The sequence below is a fragment of the Raphanus sativus genome, chromosome 9 (assembly GCF_000801105.2).
Source record: "Raphanus sativus cultivar WK10039 chromosome 9, ASM80110v3, whole genome shotgun sequence".
Lineage (NCBI taxonomy): Eukaryota > Viridiplantae > Streptophyta > Magnoliopsida > Brassicales > Brassicaceae > Raphanus > Raphanus sativus.
In genome coordinates, this window is record NC_079519.1 from 22177337 (window position 1) to 22195252 (window position 17916).

The 17916-nt window shown below is 32.5% G+C and overlaps 2 protein-coding genes and 1 pseudogene across 3 annotated transcripts; 2 read left to right on the top strand and 1 right to left on the bottom strand.

The window, feature by feature from the left end:
- The first annotated feature begins 1565 nt into the window (after positions 1-1565).
- LOC108825628 (uncharacterized) lies at positions 1566-2751 on the top strand. The gene is made up of 3 exons (XM_018598956.2): positions 1566-2056; positions 2138-2278; positions 2371-2751. Exons 1-3 carry the CDS (start codon positions 1718-1720, stop codon positions 2578-2580), a joined length of 690 nt encoding a protein of 229 aa, XP_018454458.1. The 5' UTR covers positions 1566-1717; the 3' UTR covers positions 2581-2751.
- A 4487-nt stretch (positions 2752-7238) lies between these two features.
- On the bottom strand, positions 7239-9625 carry LOC130500151 (uncharacterized; annotated as a pseudogene).
- Positions 9626-15711: 6086 nt separating this feature from the next.
- LOC108833680 (uncharacterized) lies at positions 15712-17314 on the top strand. Of its 2 annotated transcripts, none has more exons than XM_056994649.1 (4): positions 15712-16219; positions 16303-16443; positions 16544-16755; positions 17084-17314. In XM_056994649.1, the coding sequence occupies exons 1-3, from the start codon at positions 15797-15799 to the stop codon at positions 16748-16750; spliced, it is 771 nt and encodes a 256-aa protein (XP_056850629.1). In that variant the 5' UTR covers positions 15712-15796; the 3' UTR covers positions 16751-16755; positions 17084-17314. The 2 variants fall into 2 exon arrangements, with proteins under 2 accessions (XP_056850629.1, XP_018462593.2); XM_018607091.2 differs by having other exon boundaries at positions 15713-16219; positions 17088-17314.
- The last annotated feature ends 602 nt before the right edge of the window (positions 17315-17916 follow it).

Below are 17916 nucleotides of genomic sequence, written 5' to 3' on the forward strand. Positions count from 1 at the left end.
TTGGTAATAGCAGAATGATGAAATTGCATTTAAACACAATTTACAAGTAAAATTTTACCAATAAAAACATTTGTATAATGGAAAACAAATACTACATGTCCACATTTTAGAAAAAAATGTAAAATCTACTAAACAAAAATGTAAAATTTAGGTAACTATTTGTGGAATCGTATTCATATTATTTATTTAGATTCCAGTATTATTAGATTAACTCTAATAATTTTATTTTATGTATATTTATATAATGAATGAGATTACAGAAAGATTAATCCATGTTTTAGGAAAAAAATGTTTCAAAAAGATGTATTTTTTATTTTTTTAATGTAATTTTTAATAGGTAATAATGATAAGTTGCAAATTTTTAAAAATTAATTATATTTATTAAATTCTTATTGGTTGAAAAGCTAATTATAAAAACTATAAATTTATTAATAAGATTTAATGTGTTTTATTAATAAGTGCGAAGAAATCCAAAATATGTAATATTTTGAAATGAATGGAGTATGTATTATTATAAATATTTGGAAAATTAAGTCATAAATAATTTGATTATAATCTGCCTTTTTAATTAATATTTAATTTATGTAGTTCTCGAAAACCTTTTAGAAATTTTTTTTTTATGTTGTTTGTTCTCTTATAATATTTAACTAAATGATCAACATATTATAAACTATACGATTAAAAAGTGGATTCAAATGTCAAAACAAAAAAGTTAAGTATAGGGAGAGTAAGATAAATTAAAAAAAAATAATAATAAAAATAAAAAATGGACATCTTAACTGACACGAGTTTGATAACAGTATAACACGTCAAGAAAAAAGCGAAAGAGAGATAAAGTAGATCGCGGTGGTTTCTCCCTGGCCGACGGCGGTGGGATCCTTCAGACACGTCGTCGGTCGAGATATACTGGCGTTATGGTGATAGTCCTCTCGGTGCGATTCCTTTTTGTCTCCGTCGGTGCACTGTCTACTCGGTGGTCGGTCGGTTTAGCTTCTGTCGTCGCTCCTATTTCGTTAAAGGGGAACAGTCGGCTTTAGATCTCGCGTCGCCATACCTTCGGTTGACGGCGGTTTATTTTCTCTTCTTTTGTTTTTTCTCTAGTCTAGTTTGTGTACTCATCGATCTGCGGTTCTTATCTGTGCGGTTTGGATGAGACTTCGGCGTTGGTCGCCTGTAGCTCTCTGACGGTTTCTTGAGGAGCAGAGGATGAGGGTGATGGATGGTTGATGGAATTGTAGTCGGAAGAGTAGTGAAACTCTCTGATGGTGAGCGAGGTGTAGAGCGGTCGGGCACCGGGAAGAGCCTCCGGTGATGACAGGAATTCGGAGGAGCGGTGTATGCGGCAGCAGTACTCTGTGTGTTCCTAGGGTTTCTGGTCTTGGGTTTTCGGGCTTGATTTTCGGTTTGGGCTGTGTTGCCCTTTAGTATATGGGCTTTGTTTGTTTGTTGTATGATGGGCCTTGCCTTTTCTTTAATAAAACTATTGACGGAAAAAAAAAAATAACCGACACGAGTCTCTCAGCCACCAAAACAATATATACACATATAATCGAAAGTTGACGTCCACATTAATGGAATAACCCCGAGATTTTCTTTACAAAGTATCCAATTAGATTTGGGACAGCGAAAGTGTTGTAGGGTTCTGTCCGAATCTAAACAGAGAAGAGAGAAGGGTTTTGTCCGAATCTAAAGTGTTCTAGAGTTTTGTCCGAATACTATGGTTCTCAAACCTTTCGCAGCCGTGACGGCGAGGGAAGGGTGTTCGAGCGAGTTGGAGAGGGAGGCCATGGAGGTTTCATCGGGCGTTGACGATTCGCGCCAGAGAAAGCGTAAGGCCGAGCTCGATCCAGAGGAAGAGAGCGATGGTGAGATTGGAGAAGGCAGAATTGAGGAGAGCGAGGATGATGATGACAAAGATCCCTTAGCGGTGCCAGAGTGGGATGTGGACAGCTTCGATGGTGTGGTCTATACTTCCTCTTCGGAGCCTGATCGTGAAATCATGGAGAAAGCTATCAATGACTATCGCATCTGTAAAAAACAGCTCATCACCAGCAAGGTATCAACTTTGAATGTCAACTTTAAAAAGAAAAGAAAAAATGGAATAAGATATATGTTGTGATTTTGTGTGTGTGTTTAGGGTTTCATGGTGGATCCATCGCTTAGGCCACATTATTTGTACAAAAGAATCGGCCACTTAAATTTTAATGACAGTGGATTCAACAGAGATTACTGTGAAAAGATGGTCTCTGTATGTCTTGAGAGGCATAACCAAGACAAGGCTAGTTCCTTTTCCTTACTTTATTATGTTGGTTTTGTTTTTGTTTGCTAAAATCTGAATCATTCTCTCTCTCTTTTTTTTTGTGGTTCAAGGGTTCGAATGTGGAGTTTGTTGAAGTGGTGAGAGCTAACTATCGAGGGGGTCCGAGACCCAAGTCATACATTACATTCATGGCCAGGGAGAAACCGGATGGGCCTCTTGTTGAGTATCAAGCCAAAGGTATGGCTACTCTTGACAGGAAGAAGCATCCCATCCTCTGTAGAGCGTCTCCTACGCCAACGCCTCAAAACCAAAACTTCTAGTCATATATAAGGTTCTCTGGAACCATTTTTCGATAAGGCTCAAACATGTTTAGCAATATTTCATAGTTGGCTTTGTCTTAGAGCTTTGCTTGCATAAAATTGGTTCACCGTACTCCTACAATATGCTGGTATTTAGCAATATTATGCCAATCGCTTAGATTTTTGGTTGGATCTAGTTTTGTTTAACCTGTCTAATCCAGGGCCGAATCTACCCTTTATAGGAAGGGGGCAGCTACCCCCAGTAAAATCTATACGTAAATTAAAGTACATTAGGATTACGTATGATCGTGTTCAAAAAAAAAAAAGGATTACGTATGATTCTGTGGCTGAGTTGGTTAAACCAATCTTTCTGCCCCCACCAAACTTGGGTACGAAACCTCCTTCCAGCCCTCTTTATAGGGCTGGACAAAAAATCCGAAACCGAAGAACTGAACCGAATTTGATCCGAAAAGGTAGCACCGAACCTGAACCGAAATTAATTAAATATCCGAACGGATTTAAAAATTTGATATTTAGAGAACCGAAGCCAAATCCAACCCGAACCGAAGTATTTTGGGTACCCGAATGTATCCGAAATAGATTTATATACCTAAATATTTTAATTATTTTTAGATTTAATGTATACTAAAAATATCCAAAATATAAGTTGTCTAAAATACTTGAGAATATGTACAAATAGTCAAAAATAAATGTCTAAAATAGCTAAAATATATTCAAAACATCAAAAATATTTAACATATGTATTGATTTTTTATCCAAATATTCAAATCGAACCAATTTATATGTTATTTATAGGTATTTCGACATATGTTATTTAAATCTATATGTATTATATTGTTTTGTTTATAGTTTTTGAGAAATTTGAAGCATAAAATGAATTTTAAAACTTTTAAAATAATTTAAATGGGTTATCTGAATCCGTAAAGATCCGAACCGAACCCGAATCGAAATTTAAAAATATCCGAATGGGGCTAAGATCTTTGAACCCGAAAACCCGAAACCCGAATAGATCCGAACCGAACCCGAGGGGTACCCGAACGCCCACCCCTACCTCTTTATCTAATTTTTTTTCTTTGTTCTATTTTCTAATTTTTATTTTTGTCCACGAGTTGTATTTTGTCCATTCTTTTGTGTATTCAATTTAACATTTGATGTGATTTGATTTTTAATAGAGTTTTAGATGATTTTAACAAGTTGTAGAGATTTAGTTGATTTTTGTTAAAGTACTCTATAATATCACCTAAAACTATGGAATTTGACTCTTTTTTTAACTAAGAAACTCCACCCAAACACCCTAAAATCACCTCAAAACTTTAAAACTCTACAATTTAAAATATTTTCAATAACAGTGGATTTCAAAATACTTTACAAAATGTCAAATTCAATAACAGTGGATTTTAAATATATTTTTAAAATTCATGTTTAAATAACAGTGGATTTGTCATTTTAGTACAAATCACTTGAAACTCTCGGTTGAATACACCCTCCAAAAAGAATGTTCTATTCCTTTTAAAGTTTTTGTTCCCGTTTCTTTTCATCCAAAAAGGCAAAAACCATTTTGTTTTTAAATATATTTTTTAAAACAAATATTTCTGTACTTTCATGTGTATTTTGTTAGTGAGTTCTTTCTTAATCTTTATTTAGTTATAAACAGGGACGTCCCTGCCATAAGGCTGGTGAAGCTGGAGCTTTAGGCCACAAAATAATTTTACATTTTTAGGCCACATTTTTATTTTTTAATGATGATTATAATTAGGTTAAAACAGTATTCAGTAGGAGTATTGCATCTTCAAAGTTAAAACATGTTGGACTTGTAATATTTTCCCAACTATTTTTTTTCAATTTGACATGTGTGTTCCTCTTTTAGTTTGAATAACTAATTTTTTATTGGGCCAATTTGCTGGATATTCATAAAGAGCACATAAATGAAGAATATAGCTATGCTACAGTAATTTCACTTTGACTTGACATGTTACGTTCAAAATGGACAGTTTATTCCTTTATAGCGCGTGCGCGTGAGAAAAATGTGCAAACTGAAAAATGTTAACAGTATACTATACTATATCGAATGTAGAATGGTCACAATATCACACATATAAATGGCTTCTAATTATAATATATTTAAATCCTAAACTAAAACCATATATACTAAACCCTAAACCCAAACCATATACCCTAAACCTAAACCCTAAACCCAAACCCTAAATCCAAATCGTAAACTCTAAACCCAAACCCTAAACTCTAAACCCAAACCATATACCTTAAACCCAAACTCTAAACCATATACCCAAATCCATATACCCTAAACCCAAATCCTAAATCCTAAGCCAAAATTCTAAACCCTAAACACAAACCCTAAACCCTAAACCCAAACCATATACCCTAAACCCAAACTATAAATCCAAAACCTAAACTCTAAACCCATACCATAATTTGTTCTATATTATTTACAAATATCATATAGTATAGGTAAAGACAAACAAATAAACACAAATCCATATATCTTAAACCCAAATCCTAAATCCTAAACCAAAATTCTAAACCCTAAACTCAAACCCTAAACCCTAAACCCAAACCATATACCTTAAACCCAAATTATAAACCCAAAACCTAAATTCTAAACCCATACCATAATTTATTCTATACTATTTACAAATATTATATAGTATAGGCAAAGACAGACAAACAAACAAACACAAATCCATATACCCTAAACTCAAATCCTAATCCCTAAACACAAATTCTAAACCCTAAACCAAAACCCTAAACCCTAAACCCAAACCATATACCTTAAACTCAAACTCTAAACCCAAACCCTAGAGCGTAAACTCTAACCCATTATGTGGTTGACGAATGTGTTTGCTGGTAGAAGAACCATAAGGGGATCCCAATTGGCACACTCGTATATAACCAAATAGAGTTGTAGTGAGTTGACAGTTATGCATAACTAACATACTATACTGTACTATATAGAGGAAATAAATAGTATAGACAACTTAATACATAAAAACATCACAATGTAAATCAGTTATAGATTAAGAAAAAATGACAGTGATGTCATGCCTCGACAAAGGGGAAGGAGGGGGTTTGGGAGGGGTGCCACGAAGGAGGGGAGGGGGAAGGGGGCCGTGAAGGAGAGGAAGGGGAGGAGAAAGAGGAGGAAACACTAAGAAACTATTTATATTCTATGTTTATCAAATAGAATAGTACAATACAACGTGTACTGTTTATCTTCTCCAATGATTCTGTGTTTTCTCTGTTTTTAATCTTTACGGTGGGATGGCTTCGAAAATGATGAGATCGACTCTTCAATCTAACATGACTTACTTTGATTCATCCGTTTCAATCTATGCAAAGTTCGTCACGAAACTAAAAGCTTTCATGATTTTGTGAAAAAAAAAAAAAAAAAAAAAAAAGAAAGAAGAAGCGCTTGTGTAACTTGATAATATGTGAGGGTACTTCTGTATATATTGTAGAAAATATATGGGATATCATAGCATATGCCTTGTAATGGTTATAGGGTTAATTTTTTTTCAATAATGGTTATGTCTCCAAATTTCCCTTTTTTATTCATTTTTGTTTTCTATTTTTTTCTCTTTGTTACCAAAGATAATAATAGTTTAAATAACTAGTGATTTAAAATTATAAAAACAGATACTACCAATCTTATACTCATCTGAAGATTTTATATATATCTAAACTAATATATCATTTTATGTTTTAAAAGAAAATATTAAATATATTTTGGACCACAATATATTTAAAACTAAATATATTTTACCACATAAATTTGCTTTATTCTCTAAATGTTATCATTATTAAACTTGTTTCCTGTAAGTCAAAAAAACTTGTATCCATAGTCCATTTTATGTTTATTTGAAGATTTTGAGACGAGATGACGTACGGGAAGGCAAAAAAAGTTTGAAATTGTGCGTTTTGTGTTTACTTTACTCAAATCTTGTCAACAAACACGATGAACCGCGACTTAACCAAACGTAACCAGTAACCGGTCTTTTAATGATTGTCTTTCTTGACCCAATTTTTTGAGATTTAAGGTGTTATTGGATTGAGTATTTGCTAGATAGAATTTAAATCCATTGAAATCTCCTGTTATTCAATATTTTTTAGATGTCTTTAGAATTCAGTTATGATAGATTTTAACGGAATTTATTGTGTATTTTTAACTAAGACAAATCCTACCTCTTTTATGATTATTATGAAAGAAAAGGGACGAGATATTTTTTCCATAGAAATACTTGCATACTTATAAATTCCAATACATGTTTTCAATTCCATGATTCAATTAGAAAAAGCCAGCGCATTAAAACGAACTATTTATCAATGCTTATACATAAGGAAATGCCCTTATGTCTTTACTTTTTTTTTAAGTTTTTGGCATTTGGGTTGATTCGGTTTAGATTCCCATTTGGGTTATCTATTCACTTGATTTATTTTCTTTTTCAGATTGAAATTTAGTTAACGGTTGATTCGTGCAAACTCTACGTAAAGGTTTTATGGCTCACATATAATAATTAATCCGAATATTTCAACACTACTTCTCTCTATCTTCTCTATCATACGCGCATCATCTCCATCATTATCCAGTAAATATCTCTTTTAGGTAATGCCTCTTGTGCTTGATCAGTGGCGGAGGCAGAAAAAATGTTGACGAGGGTCATAATATAAGTTTGCTTAAAGTACATAAACCATTGAAAAAAAAAATCATGATACATTGAAATTCAAAGATGTACTCTACGCTCACTCATACTTTGGAAGCGTTTTATGATTGTTTCGTTTGTCACCGTATCAAGAATTTGCTTTTCAATAAAACAAACTAGACAATCACTTAAAAATTCATCACCAATACTATTACGCGATGCCGTCTTCACAATGTTCATGGCAGAGAAGCACCTTTCAACACTTGCAGTTGCAACAGGAAGAATCAAACATAGCTTCAAAAGACGATAAACCAAAGGATGAGAAAGATGTTTCCTTGTCTCCACCAATACACGAGCAAGATCACCAATACTCTCTAGATTAAAAAATCTTTGATCTTTTTCACATTATCAAGGTAGATGTCAAGTTGTTGCTCAAGAGATCTTCGCTCCACACAACTAAAATCATCTGGATAAAGCTCAGCTAGTCTCACCAACAATGACTTGTCAAACTGAACAAAAGAATCTATCGGACTTAAGGATGCCATACAGATTAGTAGTTCAGAATTCACCTCATCAAATCGATCATTGAACTCTTGAAGCTGCAAATCTAGAACAGTGTAAAAACACTCCACCTTATAATGATGCAAGTTTGTGATGCCAGTTTTTCTCCTTGGTCTTCTTGAGTCAACAAAGTCTTCATCCATATTAGGCACTTCAGTATTATTCTTCTCACTAAAAGAATAAACTTCAGCCACAAAATCATCCCATCCTTCATCTCTAAGCTTCTGTAACTGTCGCTTAGTAGATTCAACCAATGAAACTGCATTCAAGATCTCTTGGTCTCTTTTCTGTAGAGCCTTTGACAAATTATTAGTGAGTCCCAAAACAACAAGCATCAAGTGAAGATGAAAGACAAAACCAAAGGTCTGAAAATATTTGAGGAGACCATATGCTTGCTGTCTTTTGTTGCCGTCTGTGCCTTCTTTCTCGATATGTTCAAGAACTTCAATAACACATGGAAACATCACAACAAGACGTAATAAAGTCTTGTAATGTGAACCCCAACGAGTATATCCAGGTCTTTTAAGAGAAAGGTCTTGATTCAGCCCAGTTCCAGTCTTCATTTTACCCTTACTAATCTCTTCTTCCATTCTCTTGCGATTACTTTCAGTGAGCATAACTTTCCTCTTACAAGAAGCTCCAACCACATTCAACAGAACATGAACCATATCGAAAAATTCTCCAACTTCAAAATGCTTCTTTGCACCAGCCACAACAACCAACTGAAGTTGATGAGCAAAACAATGAACATAGTATGCAGATCTACTTTCTCTCAAAATCAAAGATCTTAAACCATTGAATTCCCCTTTCATATTGCTGGCCCCATCATAACCTTGACCTCTCACCTTTTTCAAACTCAATCCATGTTTCGAAAACAGATCATCAATAGCATCCTTCAGAGTTGAAGAAGATGTCTCTTTCACATGACTAAGGCCAACAAATCTTTCTTTTACGAGCCCAAACTTATCAACGAAACGAAAAACCACAGCCATTTGCTCTTTATCTGAAATATCAGCAGATTCATCTACCAGCAAGCCAAAGACATCATTGTTGATTTCTTGTATAACAGACTTAGTTACTTCTTCGGCAAAGCAATGAGCAATGTCTTTTTGGATAGGAGGAGAAGTCATCTGATTATTTTTAGGAGCATTGTTCAGCACAACTTTCCTAACAGCCTCATTTTGACTAGCCGTATACTTCAGAAGCTCTAAGAAATTACCTTTGTTTGTTGACTCTTCTTTCTCATCATGACCACGAAAAGACAATCCTTGGTGTAACAAGTGTCTAGAAACATCAACTGAAGCACTCAAACGGATCCGATAATCATTTTTCACAGCATTGGTTTGTTTATGTAAAGCATGCTTGATAGACTGACCTTGTCTCATCAAGTTTTCACACTTATTTCTAGCATCGTTGTGAAAACTAGTATGATCTCCCATGTGTTTACTGAAACTATCAGCCTTATTCCAACTAGAAAACCCTGTTGACACAAAAGCATCACTTCCGCCTTGTTTTCCAGCTTGAACTCTGAACAAGTAACAAAACAAACAAAAAGCCTTTTCTTGTTCCACACTATACTCTAACCAATCAGAGTACTGCTCAAACCACTGTGGATTAAAGCGTCGTAATACACCTCCTATTGATTTTTTTTGAAAAGTATGACCACTAGGTTGACAAGGTCCTCTAGTCAAATACTTGCGCCGTACCTCATCTCTTTGATTATAAGGATAGTCTAAAATGTTTTTCCGCTTAGCTAGATCCCACGGCAAATCCTCCAAGTTGATATCAGGAGCTTTTCTTTTGTTCAAATTCAAATACCGTTCCATTTTGTTTGATGGTACCTGCAAAAAATAAAATAAAAATATATATCAAACTAAATATATAATATAGCAGACAATCAGTACTGCAGACAATGTTCACTTCTCTATGTCGATAGTTACAAAATTTGTATGTTGAATAATCATTCTGTTTTGTGCAAATGGCATCCTATATATAGAAATTTGGTATTTTATTATTTGAAACTATGAAACATAACAATTTCAGTGTTAAATAATCTAAAAATCTAAGGAACAAGGCAACAAGCCAGAATAAAAACTAGTCTTAAGATCTTTTCCCTTTTATAAAAATATAATACGATAATTATATCTAGTAGAAGAAGAAAGCTTAAATTAAATATTTAACAAATCACAATATATATTACCTTTGCTAGTCGTTACTGCTGTTGCTTGTTGTAGTCGACGAGTTTCAGAAGAGAAGAAGAAAACTAAACGTCTAATAGCTAAACTAATATAATAATTAGGTTTAAGTCATTGAAATAATATTGTTAATGGGTTTATTTTATTTAGTGGGCTTAATTTGTTATAATTCTTTATGTAAAATTTGGTGGGCTGCAAGTTAATTAATATAGTTATTAGATTATGGTCCATAAATAATTTGGACAAGGGTCAAAGTAATTTAGATTGGGGTCAGAAGAATTTTAACTGGGTCAATAAATATTTTGGACCAGGGTCATTTTAAAATTCTTAATAAAAGCCATAATGTTTTCATGATTTCACGTGGGTCATATGACCACCGTGACAGTGAACTGCCTCCGCCACTGTGCTTGATCCTTTTTTAGAACTGTTATCACCTTTCTTTAGATTTCTTAACGAGTTACTAGATTTGTGTTCGGCCCCTCTTAACAAATATTTATTTTTTGGTAAAATTGTTACATATACTTTTTTATACTGTCAATTATGATCAATATGAAATAAACTTTTCCCAAAACTAACGTGCTTAAAGCTCTTTATTTTGTCGTCTTGACAAAATTGATGACCGAGAAAACCCTGAACCCTTCTATGTTCCCAGCCACTTGGAAAAGTTAGGAGCAAATATTAAATATCTACATATGTAGTATGCTCAAGAAACATGCTAGACATTTACACAAGAGCATTCCTATTGGGGAGTCATCAGTGAAGTTCACATGGAAATCGAAAAAAAAAATGATTATAAAAAACAAAAGCGACGACCTCATCTCCGAACGCTCCTTCCGCATGACCCGAGTTCGTTACTGTTTAGTGGACCCCATTCCACGTGACGGCCCGCTATTGGTCAGTTTATTTTTTACTTAAAAAAATAAAAAATCAAACGAAAAAAAAATAATAATAAAAAATTCAAATTATGAACCCCAACCGAAGGTTCATTAATGCGATTGCTCTTAGTACGAACTCGAGTCATGCGGAAGGAGCGTTCAGAGATGAGGTTGTTGTTTTTGTTTATTATAATCATTTTTTCCGATTTCTGTGTGAACATCATTGATAACTCTCCAATGAAAATGCTCTTATGTAAATGTCTCGCATGTTTCTTGAGCATACTGCATATGTAGATATTTAATATTTGCTCCTAACTTTTCCATGTGTACCATAATGTAAATTCAAGATGAGTTTGTTTTTACTCCAATATTTTCTTCATTTTTTCATTCAAAAGGAATATGTTAAGTACATACTATTATTAATACTTATTATTATTTTTAATAATGCTTGTTATTTACAAAACTTACAAATTCTACTTTTAAATATTTTTTATGATAACTTTATTATATACACAAATAGTTTCTAATAAGAATCTAAAATTATTTAATTAAAACTTATAATTGTATATTATGTAAATAGTTTCTATAAGAACAGAAATAATTTATATAAAATTATAGTTGTATATTATGATAGAACTAATAATTTTTCTAAAACACAACACAAATATTGATTTTTTAGATACAAAAAACTGTATAAAAATTAGAGGCATTTACACAGAAAATATACAATAGTTATGAAATTTGCAATAATGGAAAATGATGGTGAGGCCCAACACCGATAGGAGCAAAAAGACACTGATACCCCTATTATTTGTTTATCTTAAAAAGCTAGAATTTTGAGAAAAACAATTTATGTATTTACAAAAGATTAGAGACCCATTTATTTTCTCTGTCTCTCTTTCTCTCTTTCTTTCTCTTTGTACTCTTTATCTCTCTCACGCTTGTTTCCTCCTGCAAAGCACAATACAACTCTTTTTCACATAAAGATAAATGATTAAACACTAAATAATCTCTCTTTTAAAATCAAGATCCTCAATGTTATCATCCTGAGATCCATCATCACAAATTCCACACTCACTTTTCAAATCTCTCTCGTTCGAACCATCAAGTTTTGCATGTAGTTACATGACGGCGTAGACTCGCAGAAGCTGGAAAGAATGAATCATGATTAACAAAAAGCTCTTTCACTCTTCAAGCTTCAACAAATGTTTTCTTTTTGACCATCATTATCCACCGTCGCCTCGGCCGCATTACCATCGCATTGCCGTTGTCAAGTACCATCTCCGGTGGATCAGTTTAGAAGACAAGAGTCTGTTAAGGCTGAAGTACCGACTAATAGTTGTTACCATGGTTCTTGAAAAAATCTTTCACTTTTTTTATGATGTAATTTGTGAAATAACCGGTTAAGATTTATCTGACTATAGTTAGCCGGTAATATATACCAATTATCTAGATATCATTATTATTAGTTAGTATCTTTAATCACTGGCCGGTTAACACTATAGTTATCCAATTATGTATGTTTTCTAGAATATAATTATATGTCTAATAAATATATGTTTTTGTATTAATCTTCCTTGATTTTATTTTGAGAATGTAACTTAACTCATATAAGTACAACTCATACAATTGATATGTAAGTTATCATGGTTATTTATAACTTGCTAGATCTTCCATAAATTTACATGGTTGTATTTCAAATTATCCGGATAAAATACAACTTAGCTGATATCTAGATTTAAATCACCGGCTATTGGATCAAATGATGGTTACGTATATTCTTAGTTGGTTTGGAACAATTCATAACATTACTAATGTTTACGTATTTGTTATTTTAGCCGGTTAACGTTCGTTCGTTTTAGCCGGTTAACAAATATATTTTTACGTCACGCAATATATTTACAACATATATAAACAGTGATTTGGTAACAAATAGCTATGTTTACTGGCTATTTGCACACTTGAATTATATTTTATTTTTATAAAATATATAATTTAAAATAGTCCACGTACGATCTATATAAAAACAGTGAATGGTTAAAAAAATTTGAGAACATCCATCATTAGTTAGCAAGGCTATCCTCCGGACATAACCGAACACTCAATGTTTTAGCTGGTTTTAAAATTTGTGTTATATGGCTATTTGAACAATTGACTGTCTTTAGTTTGAAATAGCAAAACTCATGTTTAAAGAGATGCATGTTTTACTTCACAAGATCTTCACATATATCACACGAAGCCAAACATCCTTGGCAACAAAAAATGATAAGAAGAAGATCGTTGAAACTCCTATGCTCCAAAATTGCGAAGCTATGAAACCTATCATAAATAGAAGCCTCACATGCTCAATATTTTTCTATAGACAAGAAAAGAAAGAATCTTGATAAAAAAAAGTAATTAAAATGATGTTGAATAAGACAATGAGAAGGAGGGATTACAATTACCTTGTTATGGTTCTCATTACAAGGTGTAGTAGTATCTTGATACTTAGAGCGTATACGGCGAACAGAAACATCTTTTTATGCATGCAAATCTTATGTCCAACGAACAACCGAAGAAACAAACATTGAAGAAACTTAATATTAATCCCAGATTCATCAAAGCAATTCTCAAGAGAATAGAATTTTTATCTTGTGAGGCAATTTTGACCGAAAGAGCAGTCGTAATTTTACCCTAAAAATAATAAGAACATTGGAACAAATCTAGGAAAGGATTGAACTAAATGGTAGGCCACAAAACCATAATCTGCAGAGAAATTAAAGAGATTGAGAGAGAAGGAGACCAAATCTACGGAGAAACCAAAGAGTTTGAGAGAGATGAGATAGATATTTTTAGAAAAAAATGTATTGATTGTAGTGATGAATGTAGACTCTCTCTCTCTTCACGTGTAGTAATAAAATATATGTTTCAAAAATATATTAGACATTAGGCTGTAGTATATTTGCAAAAACATTTTCACTGTGATACAATATAAGGATAAAAGTGCCATTAAAAAAAAACACATCAGCCAAAAAGGTCAATTTCCATCCGTGCAAATTATGAGGTCATGTTTGTATAGGAGTGCAAATTTTTCTAAAAATTAAAGGGTCAATTTTTATTAAAAAAATCTAACATCAAATGAGTTTGTGAATAGTATTACCTCAAATTTAAGAAAACACTATTTATAAATTAATTTTTCAAAAAATAATAATTTTTCATCCAAATAATGCACCACTGGATAATACTTTTTTCTCGTTTTTCTTAAAAATAAAGGACCGGAAATAGTTTAATGATAAGATGACTTAATGTCAGATTAAAGCTTTTTTATTAACCATGTCAACTAAAGCTTGGATTGGTAATTGCAGAACAATGAAATTGCATTTAAACACAATTGTACAAGTAAATTTTACCAATAAAATATTTGCGTAATGGAGAAAAAAATGAATATCTACATTTTTAAAAATATATATAAAATCTACTAAACAAAAATATAAAATTTAGGTTAACTATTTGTGAAATCACTTTCATATTATTTATTTAGATTACTAAGAATAATTATTAAATTAATACTAATAATTTTATTTTATGTATATTTATATAATTAATCAGATTACATATAATATATCACTGAAATTGTATTATAATAAATTTTGGAAAATTAAGTCGTAAATAATTTAAATATAATCTACCATTTTAATTAATATTTAATTTTTGTGGTTCTTGAATTTTTTTTATAAAAAATTATGTTGTTCTCTTATAATATTTAACTAAATGATCAACATATTATAAATTTCATCTGTACGATTAAAAAGTGGATTTAAATCTCAAAACAAAAAGTTAAGTATAAAAAGAGTAAGACAAATAATAATAACTAGGTAAATAACCCGTACCTTGCACGGGATGAGATTAATGATTTTATTATTTTTTTAATAGGTATGAGTATTCAGGTATCCGTCGGTTCTTTCGGATATCGGATTTTTCGGATTTGAAAATTAAGTCTCGTTCGGATATTACAAAATTCCGAGTCGGGTTCGAGTCGAGTCCTCCCGGGTTCGAGTAGGTTCAGTTTTGATGTAAATTAAAGAACCTTAAAATAAACGAATAACTAATATATCTGAAACTGGTTCATACTCAAAGTAACCATACTATCCGATTCGGTTCGGGTATTTTGTATCCAAACTACCCAAATATACCAAAAGTAACTAAAATTACTCATTAGACACAGTTTTTTGAGTATTTCTATACAAACTATCATATTTTATCTGAAAATACACAAATAATTAATATATTTAATTTAAAATTTTAATTTTAAAATTTAAAATAATTATGGATATAATTATAAATAATATTTTTAATAATTTTTTTGAAACTTTCAATTTCTAAAACATTTTCACTCCAGTATTTTAGTTGATGCGAATCTTAATGATTTTTTAAATGATATTATTCAATAGTTGTATACAGAGAATTTTAAATAATTTCAATTCACTATTACAAATGTTAAATGTATGAACCAAAAGAGCTTATTGAAAAAATGGAATGCGAACACACTAAATTGTCTCTAGTATTGTTAAAAAATTTAGTGTGTGAACGCGTTAAATGTCAAATGATTGTGAAGGCGACACGTCAACATATTCAAAAAATATAGTGTGAATGCATTAATTACAAATGATTCTCTTTTAATATATAGGGGATAATAATAATAATAATAATAATAATAAAAAAATAAAAATATGGAAATCTTAACTGTGACACGAGCCTCCCTGCCACCAAAACCATTGATATATAATACATAAAGTTTACGTCCACATTAGTTAATTGAATAACTCCGTGATTTGTTTTTCTATAAAAAAAAATTATTACTGGACTTACCTTATATCTCAATTAGATTTGGAGAGAGAAAGTGTGATAGGGTTTTGTCCGAATCTCAAACAGAGAAGAGAAGGAGATCATGGTTCTCAAACCTTGCGCAGTTGCCTCAGCGACAGACAGAGGTTCGAGCAACTTGGAGGAGGATTCGATGGAAGCATCTTCAGTGATTCTCAAACCTTTCGCAGCCGTAACGGCGAGGGAAGGGTGTTCGAGCGAGTTGGAGAGGGAGGCCATGGAGGTTTCATCGGCCGTTGACGATTCGTGCCAGAGAAAGCGTAAGGCCGAGCTCGATCCAGAGGAAGAGGGCGATGGTGAGATTGAAGAAGGCAGAATTGAGGAGAGCGAGGATGATGATGACAAAGATCCCTTAGCGGTGCCAGAGTGGGATGTGGACAGCTTCGATGGTGTGGTGTATACTTCCTCTTCGGAGCCTGATCGTGAAAACATGGAGAAAGCTATCAACGACTATCGCATCTGTAAAAAAAAGCTCATCGCCAGCAAGGTATCAACTTTGAATTTCAACTTTAAAAAGAAAAAAAAAACAATGGAATAAGATATATGTTGTGATTTTGTGTGTGTGTTTAGGGTTTCATGGTGGATCCATCGCTTAGGCCACATTATTTGTACAAAAGAATCTTCCCGTTAAATTTTAACGACAGTGGATTCAACCGAAACTACTGTGAAAAGATGGTCTCTGTATGTCTTGAGAGGCATAACCAAGACAATGTTAGTTCCGTTTATTTACTTTATTCAGTGGGTTCTGTTTTTGTATGCTAAATCTGAATCATTCTCTTTTTCTTTTTTTGTGGTTTTGATTGGTTCAAAGGGTTCGAATGTGGAGTTTGTTGAGGTGGTGAGAGCTAACTATCGAGGGGGTCCGAGACCCAAGTCATACATTACATTCATGGCCAGGGAGAAACCGGATGGACCGCTTGTTGAGTATCAAGCCAAAGGTATGGCTACTCTTGACAGAAAGAAGCATCCCATCCTCTGTAGACCGGCTCCTACGCCAATACCGCAAAACCAAAACTAATTAAGGTATGGATTGGGTTTCTGTTAGCAAGTTTTTGATTCGCTTCGTCCATACTCAAAACTTGTTTATGTTATAGATTCTTTTTGACTTTCGGAGGTGTCTCATATAAACAAACAAAATCGTATATATATATTTACACTACAATATTATTAATCATTTACTTACCCGTCTCAATCAAATTGCATTTACAGATAAAGTGTTCTTTGCAATTTGAATTTGTAAATTTCCTTCTTTTTTTATGTCCGTAGAAGCGTTTGTAGAATGCTATTCCTCGTTTAACTTCCTGACTTGTTTCTTTGCGTCTTGTTTTGTCTGGAAACGGGATTTGTGGAGTTAGAAGGTGGACTTGGCAAAAGGGCAATCATCAGAAGTCAGATACAATCCCTAGTGGTTGTAACATTTTAACTTTAGCTTTTTGTTTTATAATGTCTCTCGTGACCATGTTCTCTAGAACTCAACAACTATGTAATTGATTGAATATTTTTGGAGTACCATTTTTTTTGTAACACTTTGGAGTGCCATCTTATTTATTATTTAATAGTAGGACTATGAAGCGGTTTCACTCTTGAGATAAAGTTTAGCTTTGATTGTCACCTTTCGGTTTGACTTTTTTTTTTTTTTCGTCACTGTCCTTTCAGTTTTACTTTAGTTGTTAGTCTAGAGCTTTGCTGCCATTACAACATATAAAAGGGAGTGTTACTAGAAAGTATCTAATGGATTCTATTTGAGATTGTTTTCTTTAACAACAAATCCTAATGGATTCTATCTGAGATTGTTTTCTTTAACAACAAATCGGTTTTACGAATATCAACATTAATATATACTCCCTCTGTTTTTTAAAGATAGATGTTTTAGAAAAATAAATTGTTTCACAAAGATGTATTTTTTATGTTTCCTATACAAAAATTGTAAATTTCAATAAAATTAATTGAATTTATTGAAAGACTATTGGTTAAAATGCATTGGAATTTGATAATTTCTAAAAATAATGTATAGTTAATATGTTTTCTTAATATATGTGAAAATACCAAAACATACATCTTTAAAAAACAGAGGGAGTAAATAGTTTCTGATTAAAAGGAGCTAGCAGTAATTTAATAAATGTCATAACAGTTGAAACATGGTCGCAATAATTTACGATTTCCAAAATATATCAGGCTGCTGAA

Bases quoted from the DNA above. Each gene is read 5' to 3' on its own strand.
- LOC108833680 (XM_056994649.1), top strand. From the start codon at position 15,797: ATGGTTCTCAAACCTTGCGCAGTTGCCTCAGCGACAGACAGAGGTTCG. The intron at 16,220-16,302 runs GTATCAACTTTG...GTGTGTGTTTAG, and splicing joins AAAAGCTCATCGCCAGCAAG to GGTTTCATGGTGGATCCATC. The intron at 16,444-16,543 runs GTTAGTTCCGTT...ATTGGTTCAAAG, and splicing joins AGAGGCATAACCAAGACAAT to GGTTCGAATGTGGAGTTTGT.
- LOC108825628 (XM_018598956.2), top strand. From the start codon at position 1,718: ATGGTTCTCAAACCTTTCGCAGCCGTGACGGCGAGGGAAGGGTGTTCG. The intron at 2,057-2,137 runs GTATCAACTTTG...GTGTGTGTTTAG, and splicing joins AACAGCTCATCACCAGCAAG to GGTTTCATGGTGGATCCATC. The intron at 2,279-2,370 runs GCTAGTTCCTTT...TTGTGGTTCAAG, and splicing joins AGAGGCATAACCAAGACAAG to GGTTCGAATGTGGAGTTTGT.